At 46.0% G+C, this 23244-nt stretch overlaps 8 protein-coding genes across 8 annotated transcripts, besides 1 other annotated feature; 4 read left to right on the top strand and 4 right to left on the bottom strand.

Annotated features, from left to right (window-relative positions):
• Positions 1-1180: 1180 nt before the first annotated feature.
• On the top strand, positions 1181-2821 carry ACLA_008880 (C78 family peptidase; the record flags this gene model as incomplete). Its single annotated transcript, XM_001273893.1, has 5 exons — positions 1181-1705; positions 1793-2257; positions 2311-2342; positions 2391-2545; positions 2610-2821. The coding sequence occupies 5 exons, from the start codon at positions 1181-1183 to the stop codon at positions 2819-2821; spliced, it is 1389 nt and encodes a 462-aa protein (XP_001273894.1).
• Positions 2822-3411: 590 nt separating this feature from the next.
• Positions 3412-4142, top strand: ACLA_008870 (nucleoside triphosphates FAP7; the record flags this gene model as incomplete). Its single annotated transcript, XM_001273892.1, has 3 exons — positions 3412-3594; positions 3710-3858; positions 3941-4142. 3 exons carry the CDS (start codon positions 3412-3414, stop codon positions 4140-4142), a joined length of 534 nt encoding a protein of 177 aa, XP_001273893.1.
• A 47-nt stretch (positions 4143-4189) lies between these two features.
• On the bottom strand, positions 4190-5116 carry ACLA_008860 (non-canonical purine NTP pyrophosphatase; the record flags this gene model as incomplete). The annotated part of the gene is made up of 6 exons (XM_001273891.1): positions 4190-4258; positions 4379-4440; positions 4498-4534; positions 4586-4730; positions 4786-4859; positions 4943-5116. The coding sequence occupies 6 exons, from the start codon at positions 5114-5116 to the stop codon at positions 4190-4192; spliced, it is 561 nt and encodes a 186-aa protein (XP_001273892.1).
• A 541-nt stretch (positions 5117-5657) lies between these two features.
• Positions 5658-10720, bottom strand: ACLA_008850 (type V myosin; the record flags this gene model as incomplete). Its single annotated transcript, XM_001273890.1, has 7 exons — positions 5658-5767; positions 5817-6031; positions 6089-6162; positions 6212-10073; positions 10129-10318; positions 10371-10503; positions 10586-10720. 7 exons carry the CDS (start codon positions 10718-10720, stop codon positions 5658-5660), a joined length of 4719 nt encoding a protein of 1572 aa, XP_001273891.1.
• A 1296-nt stretch (positions 10721-12016) lies between these two features.
• Positions 12017-13634, bottom strand: nap1 (histone chaperone NAP1; the record flags this gene model as incomplete). The annotated part of the gene is made up of 5 exons (XM_001273889.1): positions 12017-12067; positions 12245-12588; positions 12635-13348; positions 13405-13484; positions 13588-13634. The coding sequence occupies 5 exons, from the start codon at positions 13632-13634 to the stop codon at positions 12017-12019; spliced, it is 1236 nt and encodes a 411-aa protein (XP_001273890.1).
• Positions 12287-12349: a microsatellite.
• Positions 13635-15061: 1427 nt separating the features above from the next.
• Positions 15062-19969, top strand: ACLA_008830 (putative P-type ATPase; the record flags this gene model as incomplete). Its single annotated transcript, XM_001273888.1, has 19 exons — positions 15062-15076; positions 15140-15670; positions 15731-16072; positions 16138-16272; positions 16324-16390; positions 16451-16582; positions 16634-16983; positions 17034-17179; positions 17231-17708; positions 17786-17939; positions 17998-18330; positions 18384-18466; positions 18516-18650; positions 18713-18945; positions 19000-19123; positions 19181-19226; positions 19286-19436; positions 19487-19635; positions 19683-19969. The coding sequence occupies 19 exons, from the start codon at positions 15062-15064 to the stop codon at positions 19967-19969; spliced, it is 3891 nt and encodes a 1296-aa protein (XP_001273889.1).
• Positions 19970-20177: 208 nt separating this feature from the next.
• On the bottom strand, positions 20178-20465 carry ACLA_008820 (uncharacterized protein; the record flags this gene model as incomplete). The annotated part of the gene is made up of 2 exons (XM_001273887.1): positions 20178-20243; positions 20322-20465. 2 exons carry the CDS (start codon positions 20463-20465, stop codon positions 20178-20180), a joined length of 210 nt encoding a protein of 69 aa, XP_001273888.1.
• A 496-nt stretch (positions 20466-20961) lies between these two features.
• ACLA_008810 (protein kinase domain protein) lies at positions 20962-23014 on the top strand (the record flags this gene model as incomplete). Its single annotated transcript, XM_001273886.1, has 8 exons — positions 20962-21071; positions 21125-21206; positions 21262-21358; positions 21406-21560; positions 21609-21636; positions 21698-21911; positions 21962-22156; positions 22237-23014. The coding sequence occupies 8 exons, from the start codon at positions 20962-20964 to the stop codon at positions 23012-23014; spliced, it is 1659 nt and encodes a 552-aa protein (XP_001273887.1).
• Between the last annotated feature and the right edge of the window lie 230 nt (positions 23015-23244).

Raw genomic sequence — 23244 nt, 5'->3', positions numbered from 1 at the left:
CAATCGGTCTGACTGGAGTCCTATAATCGGCGCGGGCAGGAGAATCACCTTTTTATATGGGTTGGCGGGGGATTGCGAAAGCGGAGCAGACGATTATGGCGATAACTCGGGAAACCCACTTTTTCTCAGCTATGATTCACCCGTCATCAATCGACTAAACTATTATGATTACCACGTACTCAGGATTGGTTGGGGCTAGAAGAACAGGGTGAAGGAAACGATTTCGATTCTCCCCCTTCCTGGCTCTTCTTTTTTCTTTCCCCTGCAGGAAGCTCCAACATGTTACTGTCGGCTTTCCTTATCAATCATATATTGTCTTCTCCGTTGTGTCGACAGGTGCTTAAAATGTAGTATGATAACCACAGATGGAATGTTGAACAACAGGCAATGAAGACTCCAAGATGCCTTTACTATTTCGCAACGGTATATATAGAGCAGCCGACTTGCCAGCTCGCGTAACTCGATACAGGATAGCATGGAAGCCAAAAGTCACCTAGAACTACAAGACACATATCATGAATTCATGATCTTCCATTGCGACGCACTTCTAGCGGCGTCTCGTGCCTACTAGCAAGTTGATTGATTGAGAATTACAAGTATTGATGCCGTCAACCTTAAGACTTAGCGACATAGTAAAGTAGTGGTGTCTGGTATATGCTCAACAGATTGGAACCCGCTTGGTGTCTTGATTGTCCTTTTTTACAAGACGGGTTGTGCAAACCTGCTCCTTGTTGGATGCGTGTCTAGTTCACTAATGGACTATGCTAATGCGTGGTAAGTTCTTGAGTCGTGGATGCTTCAGTGATGACAATCCGCCACCCTTGTGATATGTGTCTAAAGTTGAAAGTTAGAGCTTTGACATCCAGTCTTTCAAAGAAACGCAGACAGTTAAGTCATGAGTAAAAACAATAGTAGATCGCTCCAAAATCTAGAATGTGTGGAAGTTAGTACAGACAGTAGTCCATAGTAGTATGACAAGAACTGTAGTGATACATAAACAATATTGCCCTGCCTACCTAATAGCTCTGGGAGTAATAATAAGAACACTAGACCAAATGCAGAATCGCTAACCAAAGGAGGGAATTCTCAAGAAATAAGAGCAATAATAACACCAGTTATCTATCTACTTACTATTGAGATAGATACTGGTATTATTGTCATTGTGATCAACAATAGGACTATGGATCTGCAGTACAGCTACATCCCAAGTTGCCCTTTCTGCCCCTTTACTGATCAAGATGATACATTTGTTGCGGAGCATATCCAGTACTGCCACCCAGAAGATACCTTCGAACGATCCGAGACATCATACACCGATCTCGCTACAGGCCAACATCAATCTTCCCCTAGAGATCTAGGACCACAGGCCCTATGCCACGGTGAAATTAACAAGGAGCGCTCCCATGCCTGCGGTGAGATGATCAAAACTGTTGAGCGTTCTCGTCATCTCAACCCGAATACTGCGCAAGAAGTTGCACCTGGCAATACTTCATCAGACCGATTGAGATCATCGAACTGTGTTGGCAGAGTCAAAATGCTATATGATTCACAATGCAATTTCTGCCCCCTTAATGCTGAGGATCACGAAGAAACATGTAATGCGTCTGTTGAAGGGTGGCAGCGAGAGCAGAGACTCTCCCCCGGGCCGTCCTCATCGAGGAGAGATAGAAGACAGAATCAGTCTTTGCCAGCTGCAGGCGCCGGCGTCATCCTTCCCGGACGTGTGAAGAGGCTTGGTGTACGATATCCTGGCGATGAGACTGTTCTCTATCCACGCTAATTGCTGCCGCAGCGTGCAGAATTGGGCCCCCACGCTCATGAGAAGCGAATGCCATCATGGCTTCGGAAATTGCTAGAGCAGGGTGCACATAAGGGGCAGTCGAATACGATCAATTCTGACGGCACTCTTTCAAGGAGGGAGACGATCGAAAACGAGGCCACCAACGTGATCCCGGTGCTTGCACGGCTATGCCAACAGGACCCATCAGTGAAGCGAGCTTTCTTATGTAATCCCAAGACTCGACAAATCACGAAGATGGCCAGGGAAGGGAGCTTCTGTGGTTACCGGAATATTCAGATGCTCATATCATACATCCAAGAATCTCACGGTCCTGCTCATGAGCAATTTCCGACATTACCAACCATACTACAGCTACAGGATATGATTGAAGATGCGTGGGATATGGGATTCAATAGTGTTGGACGAGCTGAGACCGGGGGAATTCGTGGCACTAGGAAGTACATTGGCACACCGGAGGTAATGTTGAATCACTCGGAAGTACCCAAACGGGATCATTCTCACATGTACAGGCACAAGCCGTCTTCCTGAGCCTTGGAGTACTGTAGGGTTTCCTATCTGCCTCCTCCCTTGCATTACTGACTTCCATCAGATGCGAAGCCGAAAGCATTGGGGAAGCGAAAGAATTGCGGGCCCACGACGCGTTATATGCGGCGGTTGCGGCGTATTTCCGGCAAACATGGTCCTTAAATGAGGATGAGAAGGTCGTTACGACACACTTACCCCCCATCTACTTACAACATCAAGGTATTGGGTCGCCGGTTCCTTTAGATCATTCGGTTTGTGCAAATAAGGGGCTGATATGATTCAGGGCACTCGTTAACCATTATTGGCTTTGAGATACGTGATAACGGCAGTGCAAATCTACTTGTCTTTGACCCAATGTCCAAAATCCCCCCAGCAGTGAGGTCTCCAAGCAAGCCGAGTGTCATGACATCTCCAGATCATGCAAAGATCTTGAAAGCATATCGACGTGGTAGCTCTTATTTTCAGAAATACAAGACATTTGAACTTCTCAAGTGAGTTCTCTGTGTACGCCGTTGTAGTAAAGACTGACATTTGGAGGCTTCCTGTTAGCGAATCGTTGCCTTCGAAGTAATACAACTGAGCATAACTCGTCCAGTGAGAGGAGTGTCTGTCAAAGAGGCATAATGTTTTTCAGCATTCCGGCCTTGAGCCTACCAATGAGTATGGATTTTCCGTGATAGATCCAGTTGTATCATGGTTCCCATTCAAGCCGAAAGACATAAATGACTAATGTAAGGAAAACATCCAGTATATTTGTCTCGATCTGATAGGAACAAATAAGCCTTGTATGAGTTTCACAACCTCATGCTACAGAGACATGCAAAGATTAATTAACCTTCCTAAAAGTACCTAGAATCGAGATATCTCATAAGCTATGGAAATATAGAGATATTCGATGATGAGTCATCATTTCTCATGTGGTCCGAGAGAGAAGTCTGAGCCCCAGATATAGGATGCCTCAGGCAACAAAGAGGAGTTCTCGGTGGAAAATTTCCCCTCCCCACTTGAGGTCTTGAGACAATCAAAGCTACCAGACAAGAGAACCATCACTCTTTGGCCACTCGGCAGCGTTTGCTGGGGCCACTATGCGAAAATCTCCGAATGTGATTATCACAGGCACCCCTGGTGTTGGGAAAACTGTGCATTGTGAGAGACTAGCGCAGGACGTCGGCTTGCGGCACCTATCCATCAACCAGATCGCAAAAGATCGCGGTTGTTATGAAAGTTACGACCAGGAATTGGAAACCTGGGTCGTAGATGAGGACAAAGTACGTCGAGAATCTGTTCACTAGGTTTCAAGCCATGATGATGACTACGGGAAAACCCAATGCCTGCGAAAGACTCCGTTTCAACGTTTGCATAGGTAGACTAATGCGCTCGCAGCTACTAGATGCGGTTGAAGATGAAGTGCTCGAGGGCGGCTACCTGATCGATTGGCATGCCTGTGACCTTTTCCCCAAGTCTTGGATCGATCTTGTTGTGGTCTTACGATGTCCGTCAACTTCTATTTTATTTGATCGTCTTTCTGCGAGGTAATTGCCAACCACTCCCTTCATTTCCAGTTTCTTTGAAGCTTTCATGGAGCCTGACTTAGACGTATCTCACTCTTTGTAGGAAATACAACCAGACCAAGCTGCAGGAAAATGTCGACTCTGAGATTTTCGGCGTTCTGTTAGAGGAAGCCCGGGAGGCATTTGACGAAGAGATCGTGGTGGAGCTCAATAGCGAGGACGATGACGATGTAGAGAATAATTGCGCAAGGATTTCGGCCTGGATAGACTCGTGGAAAAGAAATCAATCGGACCATATTGAGTGAGTCGGGTCTTCACGCCTCGGTTGGCTGTTTGATGCCGAGCACTTGAGCTAAATTTGTCCCTCCGCCAACCAACACTGTAGCTTGGCGAGAGCTTTGGACCTGTGAGAGACTTGATTCTATAGAAAGACCATCAGCGAATACCATGGGGGCAAAGGGCCAGGTGGACGAAATAAAATGAGGCCTCGTGTCTGTTCCTGCCTGGCGAGCCCACATAAAGAATCTGCAAAAAATCTTACCTTCTCCTCTTTGGCCATCTCTGCATAGGTCTTCCCATTGTATTCAAAGATCGGATCCCAACCTGAAACATATCAATCAATAAACAGTCTGCGTATCTACCATGACCAAATCACAATACCGAAAGTCGACGGGCCTCTGGCCCGCACAATCTTTCCCTTGAAGACAGTCAGATACTTGGTAGAACTGATTATACTTGTCTTACTTACCTCGGTTCTACCTTGGAAAAGCATTGGTGCTTCCCCAGGACCGCGACAAAAAGCGAAGGTACAAACAGCTTCCGCTGTTTTGTCCTCAAAGGAGTCGAGCATTTTGTTCAATCCTTCGAGCCCTAGTGCACCAAGGAAATCCTTGCTTTATTGCATTCGTTAGATTCATGTGATGAATCATCCAGAGGTAGTAAGCATACATGTAGGGTCCAGGAAGTCCCTTTAGTGCCCGAAACTCAAGTGCCGTATCTTCTGTCAAAACTGGACCTCCTACCTAGGCTAGCATGTCAAAACCAAACAGCTGCCATTGAGCATAAAGGATGCTCTTCATGAAACGCTAGAGATTTTGCCCCTTACCACTTCTGCTGCGCGTCTAGACTTTTCCTTGGCGATCTCCTCGATGGTCCCTTGTATCTCAGGCACATCGATTGCCTGGCTCTCCACCACAACTACATTTCCTAGTATCGCTCTGACCTCAGCCAGTTTGTTTTTGTTGCCAGTGATGAAGTTAAGATTCGATATGACAGCCATGGCTCGAACAAAGAGAAGAAAAAGAAATAATGTTATTTGTCAATCAGTAATAGAAGAGGATGGTGAAGGTATGGAGTAGATACCTTACAATTCAACGTGTATTGGTTCCACTTTTGTATTAGGTAATGAACTGATTGATGTACTGGAATTCAATTAACACTGCGTATCTGGTGGTCCAACCACAAAGTAAGCAGAGCACGGTTCATGGAGTTTAAAATACCTCCAAACCATGGATTAATTAATAGCTAGCTAAGGAGGCATCAGATCTACCCCATCTATCCTATACCAGGGCTAGTTAGTCATGATTGATCTTACGTTACTATATGATTGATCTTGGTCAACTGATACGGACTATTGGCACACAAATTGGAAGGACATTGGGACTGAGGCGGAAGAAGGACAGTGAAGAGGAAAGATGATTCTTCACCAATAATACAACATATTTGCTTTGTGGGTTCATGATATGTTTCACCCTAGTGTCTGTTGGTGGAATGCAGTTCTTAAGGTGTGCCCTTCAAAAGGTCAACAGTGATGCGTAGCCTCACTCAGCTGGCAATACATCAGGTTCTATCAGTTCAAGCCTCTCCTGCTGAGCCATTGCCTGGGCAGAGACAATCTCCGCGAGGCGTTTCAGGCGTGGTGTTTGAAGCCCTGGCATTGTTAGTTAGATCTCACATACTGTGTTGCTGCAATCACTCACAGGAGGGGGTGTATGTTTCTAGAGCTGTTATGACGCGAGGCTCAGCAATTTCATATGGACCACTATCTTCCACGTCAACAGGTGTAAGAAGAAGTACATCGCTCTTCTCTGTGACGCGCGAGGCGACGGCCTTCATTATCTCCCCATTGATGGGCTGTTCATAATCTGCAACAAGATACTGATTCAACAATTTTTGAATCTGGTTTGGAGACAACCTGGGATTATGACGAATCAGTTTGAGCTTTTATCACTTGACACAGGCCGAGTCTTACATCCAGCAGATATCTTGAATGATTTCAATGTCATTCAGGGTTGCCTTCTTGAGCTGAAGGAGTTTTGTTGCTTGCTGTGAAGGTGTTAGCAGGAATGATTACTATGACCATCGATGCACCAACCATCAAATGTTCAAGCTGCAGTGTCCCTTCCGGCATATCATGGCTCTTACACCACTCCTCAATCCGAGTTATATTGTAATTAATCTGCAGGCCACGTTTCCAGGACAGGAAGTTCCTTCGCATTAAGAGATCATTGAAAGCTGTGACGCCGACGAGCCGAAGAAGCTCTGTCACGGTCTGATTGACAATGGATTCTTCCAAGTAGAACGCTTTCATTGCCTTATAAACATTGTTCAGAAGGCTGAGGAGATTGTCCATGCTGTAAGCTGGATTGTTATTTGATGGCAAAAGTTTTCCAAGGAATCGGTTCGTTTCACTGGTAACAAACCCGGGAAGAGACTGTGACTCGATGATCGCAGGAACTATCATCTTGTACAGTTTCTTCTTGAGCACCTTCATCCATGTGTGATAGATATTGAACTCTAGGCTTTCGAGATCATGTTTCACAATTTCGAGAAGGCGGTCGTACTCGTAATTATCTGTCTTTTGGGCTTCGTACCAATCTTCGGCTAAGAAGACGAACGAGAGCATTTCGTGTACGTTAGAAAGCCAGAAGGCACCGGGATTTATGGCATCGTCGCCATCGTGTTGCATGACCTCTTGCTGAATCGACTGCATTACATTGGCCAAGAAGCGCTCGGATTCTTTAACAAAACCATTGTTCCACATCTCTGATGTGACCAAGTTGATGAGATATGCCGGAAAGAGAACCTCTTTCTCGGTTGGCGGGGGGGTGGAGCTGGGCAGTGGAATTTTCAAGTTTCGAATCAGACCCATGGCGACTTCCTCGTTGAGCTCATCTTCTTCCGAAAGGAGATTCTCAAGCTCCACCTCGACGGTGTCTAGGCCTGGAGAGAAGGGATGTCCCGAGAAGTTTTGACGGCCAATATTGGAGCTTGGGATCGCCATTGATACGGGCCGAGGGTTGTAAGCGCCGCTAAAGCGATCAGTCTCGATTCTTTCCGCTCCGGCACTGCGTCGCTTGGGTTTAGACTTCTTCGATGAGACTAGGTTGATCAAGCCGCCGGCAGGGGGTTGTATGGGGCCACCATTCTGTGTGTCCCCATTAGAGCCGTTCACAGGTAGACTGCGCTTCGCTAGCTCTAACTGTTCTTCGAGTTCAGCAACTTGTTGGCGCAGGGACGCTCTATCGTTCTCGGCTTCACTATTGAGTTGTTTCAATCGTTCTAATTCCATATTTGCAGAACGAATCGATTCCCGTGAGGCTTTTTCCTCTTCTTGTAGGCGCTTGATGATTGTTTGTGCCTCAGCGTAACTTTGCTGCAATTTGCTCATTTCTTCCTCCATGGCAGCCAAACGAGCGGCGGTGATTCCCGCTTGGTTGGCTTCTGCCTGAAGTTCCCTAGAGCGGCTCTCTAACGCATTGTGGCGGCTTCTCCACGATTTCAGTTGCGTTTCGTAGTTCTCCAGTTGTGAGTTCAAGGATTTGTTTTCACGCTTCAAGGACTCAAGATACTGGGTCAATTCTACCACCTTGTTCTCCAATTTGTAGGATATTTGCTTGAGGTCCCTTGCCTCTTCTCGAAGTTTCCTATATTGTTTCCGAGCCTCTTTTCCTCTCCACAAGCTTTGGACGATGACTACCTTGCGACGATACTGCCGCCAGGCACGTATTTGCCGCCAGGAACGAAATGCGCGTTGTATAATTTTTGCCGCATTGCCATGTATCGTGTCCATAATATTCTGTCGGCAAAGAAAGCCTTTGGCAACAGATTGAAACAAAATGAAATTGCTGCGGATTCTGTTGTAGAGTTTTCTTTCTCTCTGACCACGCCAGACTCTTTGGATAGTTGTGGCAGCTTTGATTTGACGTATTTCTGCAGCTTGTCGCCGTGCTAGGAAACCTCTGACCAGAGCCTGTGTAGTAAGAATAGAAGTGCGAGCTTCGAGGTACCGACGCCGATAGTATTTGCACCGCAAGTTCTTCTGTATCATGATTGCGCATTCGTTAAGTCTAGATGTCCGAAGGTTCTCAAGGAAAGCAAGCATGCCTGCCCGGAAGAATATCTTTGTCAAACCCAGTTGATATTTGTCATGTTTCTGATGATTTGCGTCTCCCAAAGCTTTCTGTAAAATTGCGTGGCACATTTCCTTGATTTCTGACGTCCACTGAGATGAATGACAAAGCATGTAATAGCGAATAGCGAACTCCTCGTAAGTCCAACGAGTGGGATACCCAGCAGTACTGATTCGAACGGTTTCAAGCACACCACAGGCTCTAAGCTGACTGAGGACCATCGGACCTTCGAATTTCCATGGCTCTTTGGCCTCGTTTGGCTTGATGCATCTAATATAGTGCACGTCGGTAGAATTAATTGTGGTCATGAGTTCAATTAGTGATGACTTGAAAATCCCCCCCAATGTGGGTTTTCGATTGACAGCAACCCCAATTCGGCGGCCAGGAGCCGCAACTGCTTTGGATGACATAGAAGCCGAATCTTTCTCGCGAACGGCGGCAGCAGTATCAAGTATTTCTTTCACGAACGGGTTCGACGAGTTACGTAAAATGCCCATATGCTCATCTGGAACAGTGTCCCTGTTCTTTTCTATGAAGCCGTCGGACTCATAAGTCACATCAACCGCATAATGGCAAATTGTGAATGCAGATTTGCCGAATCGGGGTTTCTTGTAGAATTTTTGCTTGTCAGCAGCAAAGTTGTGATGGAGTTTGGTAACAAATTGTTCGTCGGAGCCCATTGGAAGCCGGGATTCTTCATCCAAAAGAGACAATATCCCGAGTTTTGCCTCAATCAGATCAATACAGGGCTGGTTGTCAGAGAAGTCAATGAATGTCCAATCTATTTGTTCGCGCACGTATTCCTCTTGCTCAAGTTTGAAAACGTGCTGGTTGAATTCTTGCTGTAGTTTCTCATTGGCGTAATTGATGCAAAACTGTTCGAATGAATTCTTTGCAAAATGCTCGAAACCATAGATATCTAGCACACCAATGAAAGATTTGTAACTGGTCAGGACCTCATCATTGGCTAAGCGGTGGTTGATTTTATCAACTAGCCAGTCGAATAAGCTGGAATATATAAATTTCGCGACTGAGTCCTTGACAACAGTTGCTTGTTGTTGTGTGAGGTTCGAGGTGATCTTCTCCCCTCTAGTGATTAGCTGCTTCTTCACGATCCATTTTGCAAACTCGTTCACGTCAATTCCAAGAATCTCACAGGCCTGCACAAGTGAAGGCTCCGAAGGCGACAAAGTGGAATCAGTCCGGGTGGCGGTAATCTTGACGTTGCCCAGGTGCAATAATGCAGCGAGGATTCGGAAAATTTCAGCCTGAGTTCGCTCCAGCACCCCAATCGTACTGAGGGACTTTCTTGTCGCGTTGAACTCAGCCTTATCATCGACGCCGTCAATAGTCGGGGTTCCTCCTTGATTGAGATAGTCGAAATCCTCAATGGAGGCAAGACCGAGGTCTTGTTTCTCTTGATCCGTTGCCCCAGTCACAAGCTGATAAAAGATGTGGTAATTGCGCTCTTTGAGAGGCTGGAATACCAGTCGTGATCGTTCCAAGAGGTAAGTCCTTATTTTCGCTCCAACGATATTGTTCCTATCGTCAAACATGATCTCAATATACTTTCCAAACCGTGATGAATTGTCATTCCTTGTGGTCTTTGCATTACCAAAAGCTTCCATGACAGGATTGGTAGCTAAAATCTGCTCTTCGGTCTCGCTGATCGCATCCGCCCGACTTGTGCTGTACTTTCCTGGTTGATCCGACGATTCACGAGTCGCAAAGTACCGCATGATGTATTTGGCGCTGACCGTCTTACCAGCACCTGATTCACCGGAGACCACGATCGTCTGATTTTTTCCATCTCGCAGCATGTCACTAAAAGCGCAAATGTAAGCAGGTCTCTAAACTTGGAGACGATTGTGGCTCTTACGCAAATGCCTCCTCTGCAATGGCGAACAGATGGGGAGCTTGTGAAGCACGCTGCTTCCCAGCATACACCTGTACCATCTGCGGGACATAGAGCGAATCGACTCGGGCGAATGGATTTGTTGCGATGAGGACGATGCCACTATATGTATATATCTCCTTTTGTGCGTAACGTAGTTTAATGGCCTGCAGGACTTTAAAGCAATCAGCTGCGAAACACTCCCAACCTCCAGAGGTAGAGCAAACCGGCTGGTTCATTCAGATGGGACAGGTTCGTGAGGTCCTCGCTCGCTTCAAGCATGGCAGGATTCATCAAAGGAGGTAAATTCGGGTTGTTGTCCACTTGCAACTCAAGTTCTGTCGTCTCAAGCATTTTTGTCTTTCCAAAAACGACCTTGATGTTAGTATATATTTAAATTATAATCGGAGGGTCATTTCATTGCGTAAGTCCGACAACATACCTCGCCATTCTCTAACAAAAAGACCAATTGTACTCTGTCCCCATCTACCAATTTCTCTTTGACCTCGGACGCAATCCATCCTTCTGTCGGATCAGGCTGCCATGCCCGCGTTCCGACCTCGTAATTATGTGCCATTGATCCAAATATCAACGGGAATACTGACGCCTCGATGCAAGAACGTCGGAAGACAGTAGTTTAAGCGAGACGGAATTTACACGTTCCTGCTGTAGCATCTAGTGGCAGAAGAGATACCAGATCTGAAATGACGGCAAAGGAATAAAAATGAAAGATGTCAGTGCTATTGTGTAACCAGCGACCGTTAACTGATGGTCTGGGTCGAAGAAAGAATGAGATTGATATATGCCCAAGGGAAGGTTATTAGATTGGTAAAATAGTTGGCTAATAATACTGAGCCACGACCCCTGAGAAGCTTAGGACGAAACCTGCGCCACTTGTCAGAAGTACAGAATATCCCCACAGGCCACAACTGTCAATAGTGCCAAGAATCAGGGGAATTTATATTTTGATATCTACAGCAAAGGCACAGGAGTATCTCCAGAAATCGTAGATTCTGTGCAACTTCCCTCATGCTATAGACACTGGATACTCTGCATAGGTCAGCCTGAAGTTTGTCGTCCGTACGTTACAAAATATTATCTTGTGCAGAGCTGCAATGTATTCACGTGAGTTGGTTATAGATACTGAATAATACATCTAGCTTAGAGATTCCTTTAAAAGTAGGCTGCTCAAACAGCTTATATGAAGTTCTGCAATTTGAATACTCTTCAAAAGAGTCAATATGCAACAGTATCTTTTTTCTTCTATTTGTTCCCGGGTCCCGCAATGAAGATAAATAGATAGGGAGCTACCTAAGATAGAGTACTATGCTATAAGCCTTTGACTTGCCAGGGGTGACGATATTGAACTAAGATTTACATGACCCTCCTTGTGGATATTAGACTCACGGATGGAAATACCTAGTATCATTTTTATGTAAATTTGCATTTGATTAATATGTAGGAGTTCTACTCTATAAGCTGGACATTATCTTTACAGCACAAAAATGTTCATAATCACTAATACGAGTAAGATTGTAATACTCCTCACGCCACATATTATCAGGAAGTAGAGCCAGGTGAAGTAACTAAAAACTCGGAAGAAAGTGGATACAAAGACTTAGCAAAGAGGGAAGCAGTACTAAGTGAAGAACAGATGGAGGGTCGAGGAACATGATTCCCCCCCCCCTGCCGCAATGATAGATTGATAGCACTCAGATTGAAGAATTCAACCTGGGAATTAGGCACATTTGAATACGTACTGGTAAGACTCCAGTTCCAATGTGCGATTGATAAAACTTGGCACCACGCCTGGACATGCAGCGACACAGCACAGGTCCATCTCTCAAAGAGCGTCAAATCGCAATAGTCATACTCAGCTTTGCTTGCATTCTGCTGCTTCCTTTTTTGGCTTGGAAGTTCCGTCCTACTTGCATGTCAGTAATAATTACACCGTGTCCAGTGATAGACAGAAGACGCAAGGACTGGCCAAAAAAAAAACCGTGGTGTTCGTAATAATTACCATCCACATCGGTTTCAGAAGAGGTGACGGCAGGTAAAGGAATGATAATAGGGGAAAGTAATGCCAGTTGAAGAGACATACCTCTTCATCAGATTCATCGTCAACATCCCGGTCAGATCTCCGGTCATCGTCCTCGTCCTCATCCTCATCATCCTCGTCCTCGTCGTCCTCGTCATCAAAGTCATCCGGATCCATATCGTCACCAAGTTCTTCGAACTGAAGAGCTTCGCCAGTGAACCAGTCAATCGCGCGGGGTATGAGCTTTTCCTTGATATCCTCGCCGAGCTGGTAGTCCAGTTCGAGGCGCTCTTCAATATCGGTAGCAATGGTGTCGTCGTCATCAGTAGGGGGCTGTGGAGGAGAGAAGAAGTTAAAGAAGGACTCAGTAGGCACAGTGACCTTGACAACTCGAGTTTGCTTGGTATCTAGCAACTGTTAGCTGCATGAAGGGTAGTCTCCGGGACCACATACTCTTGTTTCGCTGCTTTTTGCTCTCCACACGGACAGTAAGATCCTTGTCTGTGTGCCAGTCAATGTTGGAACCCTCCGCATGATCATAAATGAAATCCCCGCCATATCCATTCTCCTCTTTGTAGTAGTAGGTTTTCGAAATGGTCTTGTTTGTGAAGAACTCGTTTTCTGCAAATTCGAAAATGAGTCGGAAACCGGGACGGTCCAGATACTCCATGCGAACATCAGTGAGATGCTTCAAAGCCTCTTCGTCCCGCTCGGTGATCATCTCCGCAAGCGAGATCTGGTTCTTCATAGCAGAGAGCCAGAATTCTGGAATTCCAGAGGTTGTGACATGTTTCTCCTCGTCCTTTTCTCCCTCCTCCTTAGCATCGATGTCTTCTTCTTCGTCATCCTCTTTGCCCGCATCAATTTCATCATAAGTCGGCTCCGCTGCCCCATTCACGATTGTGGCACGTCTTTGATACAGAGGAGTAAACTTGGCGAAGTACTTCTTTTCCAGCTCCAATACTTCCTCCTGGAACTGAGCCTCCAGCTTGGCATGCTCCTTCTGAATACCCTTCAAACCGGCAACGCGCCGACGCACAGGTGCGGGAAGAGATTCGATGTAGCCCGATGAGCGTCCGACAAGCGATCCGAGCTTTCCTTGAATCATGGAGACAAGCCCAGGGTTTCTGGCAAATAAGGAAGCCGCTGCTGCATGGTCAAGGGACTCTGGTGATAATGTTAAGATCCACACTATATCACCCTGAAATGACAGCCGAGCTTACCTTCTTTGATGCTAGCGACTCCAGGTTGTTGGGCATGAGATGAAATAGGCGCGTTGTTGGCTGGCGTGTTCTGTGGCGTCCTTAAGAAAAATTTAGCTGTTGAAGACATGGCAGTCATCCAGGGATATGGGTATAGACTGATGGTGGGTTATATGTGCAATAGCAACGTAAAGAAAGACTTACGGGGCGACTGGGAAGTCGGCTTTCTTGTTTCTAATAGGTTCAGACATCGTGAGAAAATTGACAGAGAAAGGAGTAGCGGTGCTGGCTGAGGGGTTGTTGCGGAGGAGGTTTGTCGAGGGTTGAGAAAGAATTTGATATGCTTGGTTTTTGGGGGGGTCTGGAATAAACTGGCTTGGTGGGATCCTTAGCGCCCTTGGGCCGAGGGGCTTGGCGGGACAAGGGTGCTGGTGTTGAGAACCTCTAGATGCAATGTCCTCACACACTCCCAACAATAAATACGGATCTCCCGTCCTCTTTCAGATATCATACCACTAGGGTACTAACGCGAATGCCCATTCTATGTGTCCTGGAATTGACACATGCCCATGATCCTCTCAATGTAATCTTCTCCTATCTTACAAAAAGAAGAAGGAGGAGGAAGAGGAGGAAAGAAATAAGAGGCGTTGGGGAGGTATTATCAGTACGGATTATCTACATACAGACTGAAATATCAATACTTGTAGTACTACTAGGTAGGTATCAGTATCTCAGTAATGATCATCATCCGCAAATAATTATGCATGCATGCATGCGGGAAAGGGCACCAACTAAGCTCTAAGTATTATGAATATAATATAAGGTGATGTCCAGGTAGGATGTTATTCTTACATTATGAGGTACTTAGAGAATCTCTCTCTACACAGTATGCCCAGGTTACAGCCCACTAGTCTATCTTTAACCTACTCCTCCATGGTATCGGCTGTAAGCTGATTAGATACGGAGTAGGTAGCTAGATACCTAGCAGTATGGAGCAGAGTTAAGTCCATCAAGATCACGTGAAACACAAAATCATAGTCCAGGTCGAAGACAGACACGCTTTCTACTTACTTCTACTGTAAAAGAAAGAGTACCTTCAGCCTGCACTTGTCTTGAGTATTTTATCCGGTATGAAGCCTTCATTTTTTAACTAATCTCTATAGCTGATTATCTATTGCTCGAGACTTGTGAGTATAGCATCCCATAACCTATTCCATAGATTGCCACTAGCCTTCTCCGTTGACAATATAGGACTAGCGGAGCACTGGAGATCCATAGTAATCCTCTCTGCAACAGCCATCAAGGAAACTCATGGTTTAACCAACATCTTTCCGTCCGCAAGACTATGGTTTTCTCAGCGCTTATACTAATCGCTTTCACCCAAAAGGCCTCCGCTCCTGGTCCCATTCTTAACTTCTGATATGTGGCCAGTTTGACATTGCGATCAGATCAGGTGGAAAAGAAAGTCATATAGGGACATATCACCCGGGACCTCATGATGTACCAAAATCTTGGGTTTTCTGCCCAGTCAGAGACTGAGGATACATCACCAGAACCTTTTCTAGGTGACACCAGTCGTCGACGGGACTCTATGAGAAGTTGGTGAGTAATGTCCACAGCTCTTTCTGCCAAGCGTCACTGACACACCAGAAGCTATAGTGTCGTCTCAGATGTCGAGATGGCGCGCAATGAAGTATGTGGTCGATGCAAGCGAGCTTGCGCTGCTATATCTTACATAACCATTGATCGTTTACAGGTTTTTGACGGCCCAATATCAGAAAGCATTCCATCCAGTGTAGTGTCATTTGCACATCGACGCAATCGGACGGACTCGATAGTCAGCTTCACTTACTTCCAGGATGATGATGATTCCATTGATCTGCCTAACGAAGAAGCGGTAGATGTTGCAGGTGAGCTCGACGGATTAGTCACAGGCGACACCAGTGAAGCAGATGAATCCATCGTGTCTCACAGACCAAAGAGGCTTTCACGCTCCAGGCATTCTGTAGAGGATCCTCTTCTTTCCAGACATCCACCTTCCAGTCCACATGATAGGGAGTGGAAAGGCGGTAGCAGACTTAATCAGAAAGTCCATATTGCCTCAGAGGATCTAACCATTGTTATTGCCGGCTTTTCAACCCACCTCCTAGGGTTAATAGTCTATTACATGCTTTGCATCCTGACTTTTGGTTTTGCTTATTTGCTTCTGAGATGGTTGCCTAGATGGAGAGTCCGACTTATTGGGAAGCCGACACCCATTCGCATATGTGAATGGGTTGCTATCGAGGTATGTCTTAACGTACATTCGACCACCACATGCGAGCTGAATTGAACTGAATATGATTAGGATCAATGGCATCAGTTCGGTGTATATACAATTTCTAGCGAACCATTTGGACGTCCTCTCTCCACAATTTTTGCGAATACCGAAAGCTACCTTTACGACGAAGATAACGACCCAACGGTCTCATTTCTGAGATACATTGACTACCGCTACCTTCGCTTTTTTTACCATCCAGTTGAGGACAGGCTTTGTTTGATCAGTGGTTGGAAGGATCCCCTGTGGACTAACACCAAAGTAATGAGAAGTGGGCTGGATGCAGATGATCGTGATAGCCGAGCTCAAATTTTCGGCGCCAACGTCATCGACATACATCAGAAGTCAATCGCTCAACTACTTTTAGATGAGGTATGTGTCAATATCGCAATATTTCCAACCATGTAATATCAAACCCGCAATCTCACAAAAGAAAGGCATTCCACCCGTTCTACATATTCCAGATTGCGAGTCTCATTCTCTGGTCGATGGACGAATACTATTATTACGCCGCTTGCATCTTCTTGATTTCATTGTTCAGTATCAGTGCAACAATCCACGAAACAAAAACAGTATGTCATTTTTTACCCCTGGTCAAAACATAAATCCTCACTGCAGCACAGACTACGGCGCGGTTAAGTGAAATTTCACTCTTCGAGTGCAGTACTCGTGTTCTGAGGAATGGCTTTTGTGAGTGAGAAGTTTCCTACATCTGGTCCTCAACGCAGCAGTTAATATATGGGCTTCTAGGGAGATCTGTCTCCTCTCGAGAATTGGTACCAGGTGATGTCTTCGAATTCTCTGATCCATCATTGAATCATGTCCCTTGTGATTGTCTCTTGCTATCAGGAGATTGTATCGTGAATGAGAGCATGCTTACAGGTCAGTATATCTCTAGCTCCTTAGTATATATCAACACTAATCAGTCACAAGGCGAATCTGTCCCTGTATCGAAAACACCATTGACAGACACGGCCTTGAAGTATCTTAACCTGAGTGCTCCATCAATTCATCCCAATGTTGCAAAACATTTTCTATTTAGTGGAACTAAGGTGATTCGTGCGCGGCGGCCACAGAGCGTTGATGACGACGAGGCAATCGCCTTAGCATTAGTCGTGAGAACGGGATTCTCAACAACCAAAGGCGCTTTGATCCGGTCAATGTTATTTCCCAAACCATCCGGGTTCAAATTTTATCGGGACTCTTTCCGTTACATCACAGTCATGGGTTTGATTGCTGTCTTGGGGTTTATAGCGTCATTCGTTAACTTCGTTCGATTGGGTGTATGTCTTGCAGTGTTGTTAAATGAATGTGACAAGCTGACGGTATTAAGCTCTCGTGGCATCTGATCATTGTCCGAGCCCTCGATCTGATCACAATAGTTGTGCCACCAGCTCTACCAGCTACCTTGACGATTGGCACCAATTTGGCTCTATCCCGACTAAAAAAGCACAAAATTTACTGCATCAGCCCACAGAGGTTAGAAGTTGGTCTCACTGATTAACGTGGTGCTTTTACTAAAGAAAACAGGGTCAACGTCGGGGGTAAGCTAGATATCGTTTGTTTCGATAAAACGGGGACACTTACGGAGGATGGTTTGGACGTGCTTGGTGTACGAGTTGTCGTTCAAGGCCTGGAGTCGGTATCCTTCCATATGGCTGGTTGCCATGGGCTCACTGGCGAACACAGATTTTCTGATCTAATGACTGATTTGGTCTCCGCATCCTCTACTTCTCGATCTTATATCGCGAACGATGACCACCTCTCGCCTCATGAGAGCATACTACATGCAATGGCAACGTGTCACTCATTGAGGGTTGTTGATGGGGACCTATTGGGAGATCCTCTTGATGTAAAAATGTTCCAGTTCACTGGTTGGCTATATCAAGAGAACGGCGGGCTCTCAATGGAATCTCAGCAGTCCAAATATGAAACCATTATGCCGCCCATTGCAAGACCGCCAATCCGAGTTGCTGGCGATAGTGATCAAGCCGAAGCCAACCATATTGTAAGCATTCCTGCTTTGAGATGAGCTTACATGGAGTGAGCGCGTTGGTTCCGATTCTGACAACAATGCTGCTGCAGTCACTAATAGAACTCGGTATATTGAGGAATTTTGAGTTCGTATCGCAACTTCGCCGCGCGAGTGTCGTTGTTAGACAGTTCGGAGCCGATGGTGCGAGCTTCTATGTGAAGGGCGCACCAGAAAGTGTGAAACCCATCTGTCGTCCAGAGAGCTGTTAGAGTTGACCCCGGGGTTCTAATTGTTTCGAAATAGAGCTGACGTCTATGTATAGTACCGCATGACTTCGATGATCTCTTAAGTCACTACACCCATAAAGGCTATCGCGTCATAGCATGCGCTGCTCGATACGAACCAAAATTGAGCTGGATGAAAGCACAGAGGTTGACACGAGATGATGTTGAATGTGATTTGGAGTTTATTGGTTTCATTATCTTTGAAAACAAATTAAAACCTAGGACCGCTGAAACAATAGCTGAACTGAGTCATGCAGGAATTCGAAATGTCATGTGCACAGGTGATAACATACTTACAGCAATCAGTGTTGCCCGCGAGTGTGGTTTGATCAATTCAGACCAGCTGTGTTTCATCCCAAGATTTGTGGATGGTCAGTCAAATCTATGTCTACAATTCTCTTTTCACGTGTGTTGATTATGATAGGTCACCATCACGATTCTGGATCTAGTTTGTCCTGGGAATGCGTTGACAACCCAGCACTGAAGCTTGACCCACACACTCTCTTGGTATGAAGTATGAGGCCAGCCACAATGCTCTACTGCTAATCACTTTCAGCCTTCATTGACCTCAACAAATATGGACCTTTCAGTGCCTTTGAATGCCTGCAATGTCCAGCAATTTTCGTTGGCAATCAGCGGAGATGTCTTTAGATGGATTGTTGACTTCGGCAGTGACATTATTCTCAAAAGGGTATGTGCAGAGCTATTCGTAAAGGTTTCTCCATTGGTTACTCTTTCTTACGATTGATAAAGATGCTTGTTCGAGGAAATGTGTTTGCAAGAATGTCTCCTGATGAGAAGCATGAACTTGTCGAGAAACTCCAGTCCATCGACTACTGTTGTGGATTTTGCGGTGATGGTGCAAATGATTGCGGCGCTTTAAAAGCTGCAGATGTTGGCATTTCTCTCTCTGATGCTGAAGCATCTGTGGCTGCACCTTTTACCAGCCGTCAATTTGATATATCTTGCGTTCCACAACTTATCAAGTAAGGTTTCCTGTTCGTGAGTGAGATTTTTGAAATCCGCTAAGCTATCTTCAGGGAAGGTCGTGCTGCCTTGGTAACAAGCTTTTGTTGCTTCAAGTATATGAGTCTTTATTCTGCAATTCAGTTCTCAAGCGTCAGCTTTTTATACACATCAGCATCGAATCTTGGCGACTTCCAAGTGAGTATCATGGCCACTATCTGAAATCCTCCCGGGCAAACACGTTGACAGCTCTAGTTTCTCTTCATTGATCTAGCACTCATCTTGCCGATTGCCATCTTTAGTAAGTAGCAAGTCTGGCTTATAATTGCCACGCTGTCAGACGACTAACGATTTCCCAAGTGGGCTGGACCGGCCCTCATCCTGTGCTTTCTCGCAAGCGACCAACTGCCAATCTCGTATCACGAAAAGTCTTAACACCGCTATTGGGACAGATTCTGATCTGCGTCCTTACGCAATTCGTGGCATTCAAAACTGTCCAGTGGCAGCCATGGTACGTTGACATTCACCATCAGAATCAAGCTTCGTCTTAACTCTGCATAGGTTTGAGCCTCCGAAAAAGAATTCCAATCATAGCAATATTGAAAATTCCGAGAATACCACCTTGTTCCTGGTCTCGACGTTTCAATATATACTGATGAGCGTCGTTCTCAGCGTGGGGCCGCCGTTTAGGATGGCAATGACGACCAACAGTTGGTGTATCACTCCCAATGTCACGACCGGATCTAATTATTACCAGGACCATTGCTTATTACAATTGTCGCAGACTTAACCGTCTCAGGCTACATGCTTTTCGATCCAGCCAAGTGGGTGACCAAGGTCATGCAACTGACTTTTATATCAAAGGCATTCGCGTCTTGGCTATTTACACTTGCCATCAGTACGTTTTTCCTTTCGTGGATCGCGGAACGCAAATTATTTCCCAGCTTGTCTCGAACCGTTGGTCGTCTCAAACCGCTGCTGCAGCCTGGTTATCACAAGCAGCGCCGCCAATACAAAGTGCTACTTGATGAAATGCGGCAATGAATGCTAGCACTTGGTGAGTACATCAATATAACCTTGATCGATTCAACATAAGGGCACGATCTGGGTGCATCATCCTAACAATGACTTCTATGAAAGGACTGTGCCTCCCGCGCATTCTTTCCTCGTCGGGCAAATAGAACAGAATATTCGATGTGTATGCAATGAGTATAGACTCGTATTGTAGCCTTGCTGAATGATTGTGCAACTATCAATGGTCCCACGGATGCTTCCAACCTAGAAGGGCTGGACCATCCTTCTTAGCTCGATACATGAGCTGCAGGAAATACAAGTTTTGCACATTAGCGTTATTCGTCAGAGTATCAAATTGCGAATGCAGATAAATGGCACATACGAAGAACCACATGCTCGCACCTAGAGCAGTTGCTGTGAAGCGATAAAGCGGCCGCGCCGGGTGAATATGGATGGGGTGGCTCGCAGCCATACTGGCGGTAACTCCGTCAGTCCAAATATACCAGTAAGCTTCGGAACAAATCATACTTGCTCAAGCCAGACAATATCGGGTGTTCGAGATTCGCGCGAAGTAAAGAAGCGAGGGTTGATGAAGTGTAGTGGTTGATCCGCATCGGCAAGTTCCATTCATCAGTCACAGTAATCCACGTGACTTGGAATATTGCTCCATACGGGGTGTCCGGGTATCTTCTGTGCAATGCCGACATTGCCAAAGCAACTCACCTTCAACGAAATAAAAAGGTCCTGCCCGGGGCTACGTTGGGTCCATGGTATACAAGCGGTGACAAGATAAATAGGAGCCTTAGATCTATTTGAAGGCTGACGCTCTACCTCATCCCAGGGTGATCAACTATTATCACCGTTCTCGAACTTCCCCAGGCAATTAATTCATTTAGAGTCACTTTGTCTAACTGCAGCTTGGCTCATTTATTAAGTCAATCAACAAAAGCACAAAGAGAACATCCATTGTGCAATTTTCATTGCATGCTTAGCTACTCCGGAAAACTCAGTCTCCATAAGGGATGGCAATAGCATCTCTTGAACGGAATGGCTGCGGCAATCCCAGGTTCCGGGGTTGTACCAGTATTCGTGACTTTGAATTCCTAGGAAAGCTTGGTGAGGGTACCTTTGGGTTAGTATCTCAGGCTGTGATACTGTGGTCTTTCAACATTAAATCCTTAACAGGGAGGTCTACAAGGCCCGTTCCAAAAAAGATGGATCTCTCGTTGCGCTCAAAAAGATTCTCATGCACAATGAGAAAGACGGAGTCAGGTCATTTGATCAAACATAGCATGAATGTGTGCTGATCACCTGTGATATAGTTTCCTATCACCGCCCTTCGTGAAATCAAATTATTGAAAATGCTATCACACCGCAACATTCTACAGCTCAGGGAGATGGCCGTGGAGCGTAGCAAAGGTCAGGTTATCCTAGTATCGCAGAGCAGGGAAGCTAATGCTGGGTAGGCGAGGGCCGCAAAAAGCCAAGTATGTACATGGTAACACCCTACATGGAGCATGATCTTTCTGGGCTACTGGAGAATCCAGCAGTTCACTTTACTGAACCTCAAATAAAATGCTATATGCTCCAGCTCCTTGAGGGGCTTCAATACCTGCATGAAGTATGTTCTTGTTGCCACACCCATGCAAGTATTCTGACCACTTGATAGAACCGTATCCTGCATCGTGACATGAAAGGCTCGTGAAGACCAGCGACAAATCAACCTTGCAATGCGTTCACTCGCTGACTTTGTTCCAGCTGCCAACTTGTTAATCAATAACAAGGGTGTTCTTCAAATAGCAGATTTTGGGTTGGCTCGACCATTTGACGAGCCTCCTCCTCAACCTGGAAAAGGTGGGGGCGAGGCTACAAGGGACTATACTACGTTAGTTGTCACACGATGGTATCGCCCCCCGGAACTCCTGCTGCAGCTTCGACGCTATACAACTGCCATCGATATGTGGGGTGTCGGGTAGGTTTTCCAAGAGCTCATTGAGAAATTTTGATTCATTGACGAGTTAGGTGTGTGTTTGGTGAGATGTTCAAGGGAAAGCCAATTCTTGCTGGGAGTAGTGACCTCAACCAAGCCCAGCTGATATTCAATCTCGTCGGTTCACCTACAGAAGAGAATATGCCGGGGTGGAGCTCTTTACCTGGCTGTGAAGGTGTCAAAAGCTTCGCCTATAAAGCAGGCAACTTGCGTGAGGTATTCAAAGAGTAAGACTTGACACCTGCTTAATCCAAGACTGATCAGAACGCGCCCCTATGGTTGGGAATCATACCTGACGGTGTAGCAGTCTGAACCCAATGGCAATCTCTCTCCTCAGCGAGCTTTTGAAACTCGATTGGCGGAAGAGAATCAATGCGAACGATGCGTTAAAACATCCCTACTTTTCCAGTCCTCCGTTTCCAGCGCGACCTAGTGAGCTACCCACCTTCGCTGATTCCCATGAGTTTGACAAAAGGCGATTACGCGGCCAACAAGGTCCTATACCTCCGGCTCCTACGGGAGGCTCGGTTGGCATGGACCCTAACGGAGGCTGGGCGACGCTTTCCGGTCTTAGAACGTCGAGATCAATGACGGACCATAGGAACAATCGCTATTCAAGTACTACTCGATCTGACAGGTCGCGACCACATGCCCATCCAGACTATCCTAGAAAACGCTTCTTCGATGGTCGAAACACCGAAGCATCTATTGCTCATGTGACGGATGAATCAACCGCATCTAAAGAAGGCGGGTTGCCACCTAAGCCTCCAGCACCTGCTCATCAGGCCTGGGCGACTGGCCATCCAAACAGAACGACACGCGAAAACAATCAGCACAACCGCTCCGGGGGGCGTCCTGAAGGCCAAGCGGATTCCTACATCCCGCATTACAGCAATATGAACCGCACTCGAGAAAGGGCAGGAAATAGTCCTACCTCAATTGACCGGCGCGACTTTGACCATGAGCAACCACATGAGTCACTCAAATGGGATCAAGGTCGGAATCAACACGCGTCGAGGAAACGAAGCCGGAGCCCGGACTCCAGATCGGCGCGAACTGAAAACCGGATGCCTTATCGACGATGAAATACTGATCTCAAGCGTCATAGGAAATATCCGATCATAATTTCAGACAATGGAGCCCCGCTGATGGGCCGTATCAATTATCTGGTGGTTTGTTCATTAGCTGTTCAGTACAGTCTTATTCAGTGGAATGCGGGTTCTTACTTTTAAGTTAGGTTGCATTCCACCTGTTTCATTAAAGGAGCTGTCCGATATGCTGAGAATTAGAATTTTCATCCTGGTGTAGTTGAATA

This window comes from Aspergillus clavatus, genomic scaffold (assembly GCF_000002715.2).
Source record: "Aspergillus clavatus NRRL 1 1099423829795 genomic scaffold, whole genome shotgun sequence".
In the NCBI taxonomy this organism is placed as follows: Eukaryota; Fungi; Ascomycota; class Eurotiomycetes; order Eurotiales; family Aspergillaceae; genus Aspergillus; species Aspergillus clavatus.
This window is presented reverse-complemented; position numbering and strand designations above follow the sequence as displayed.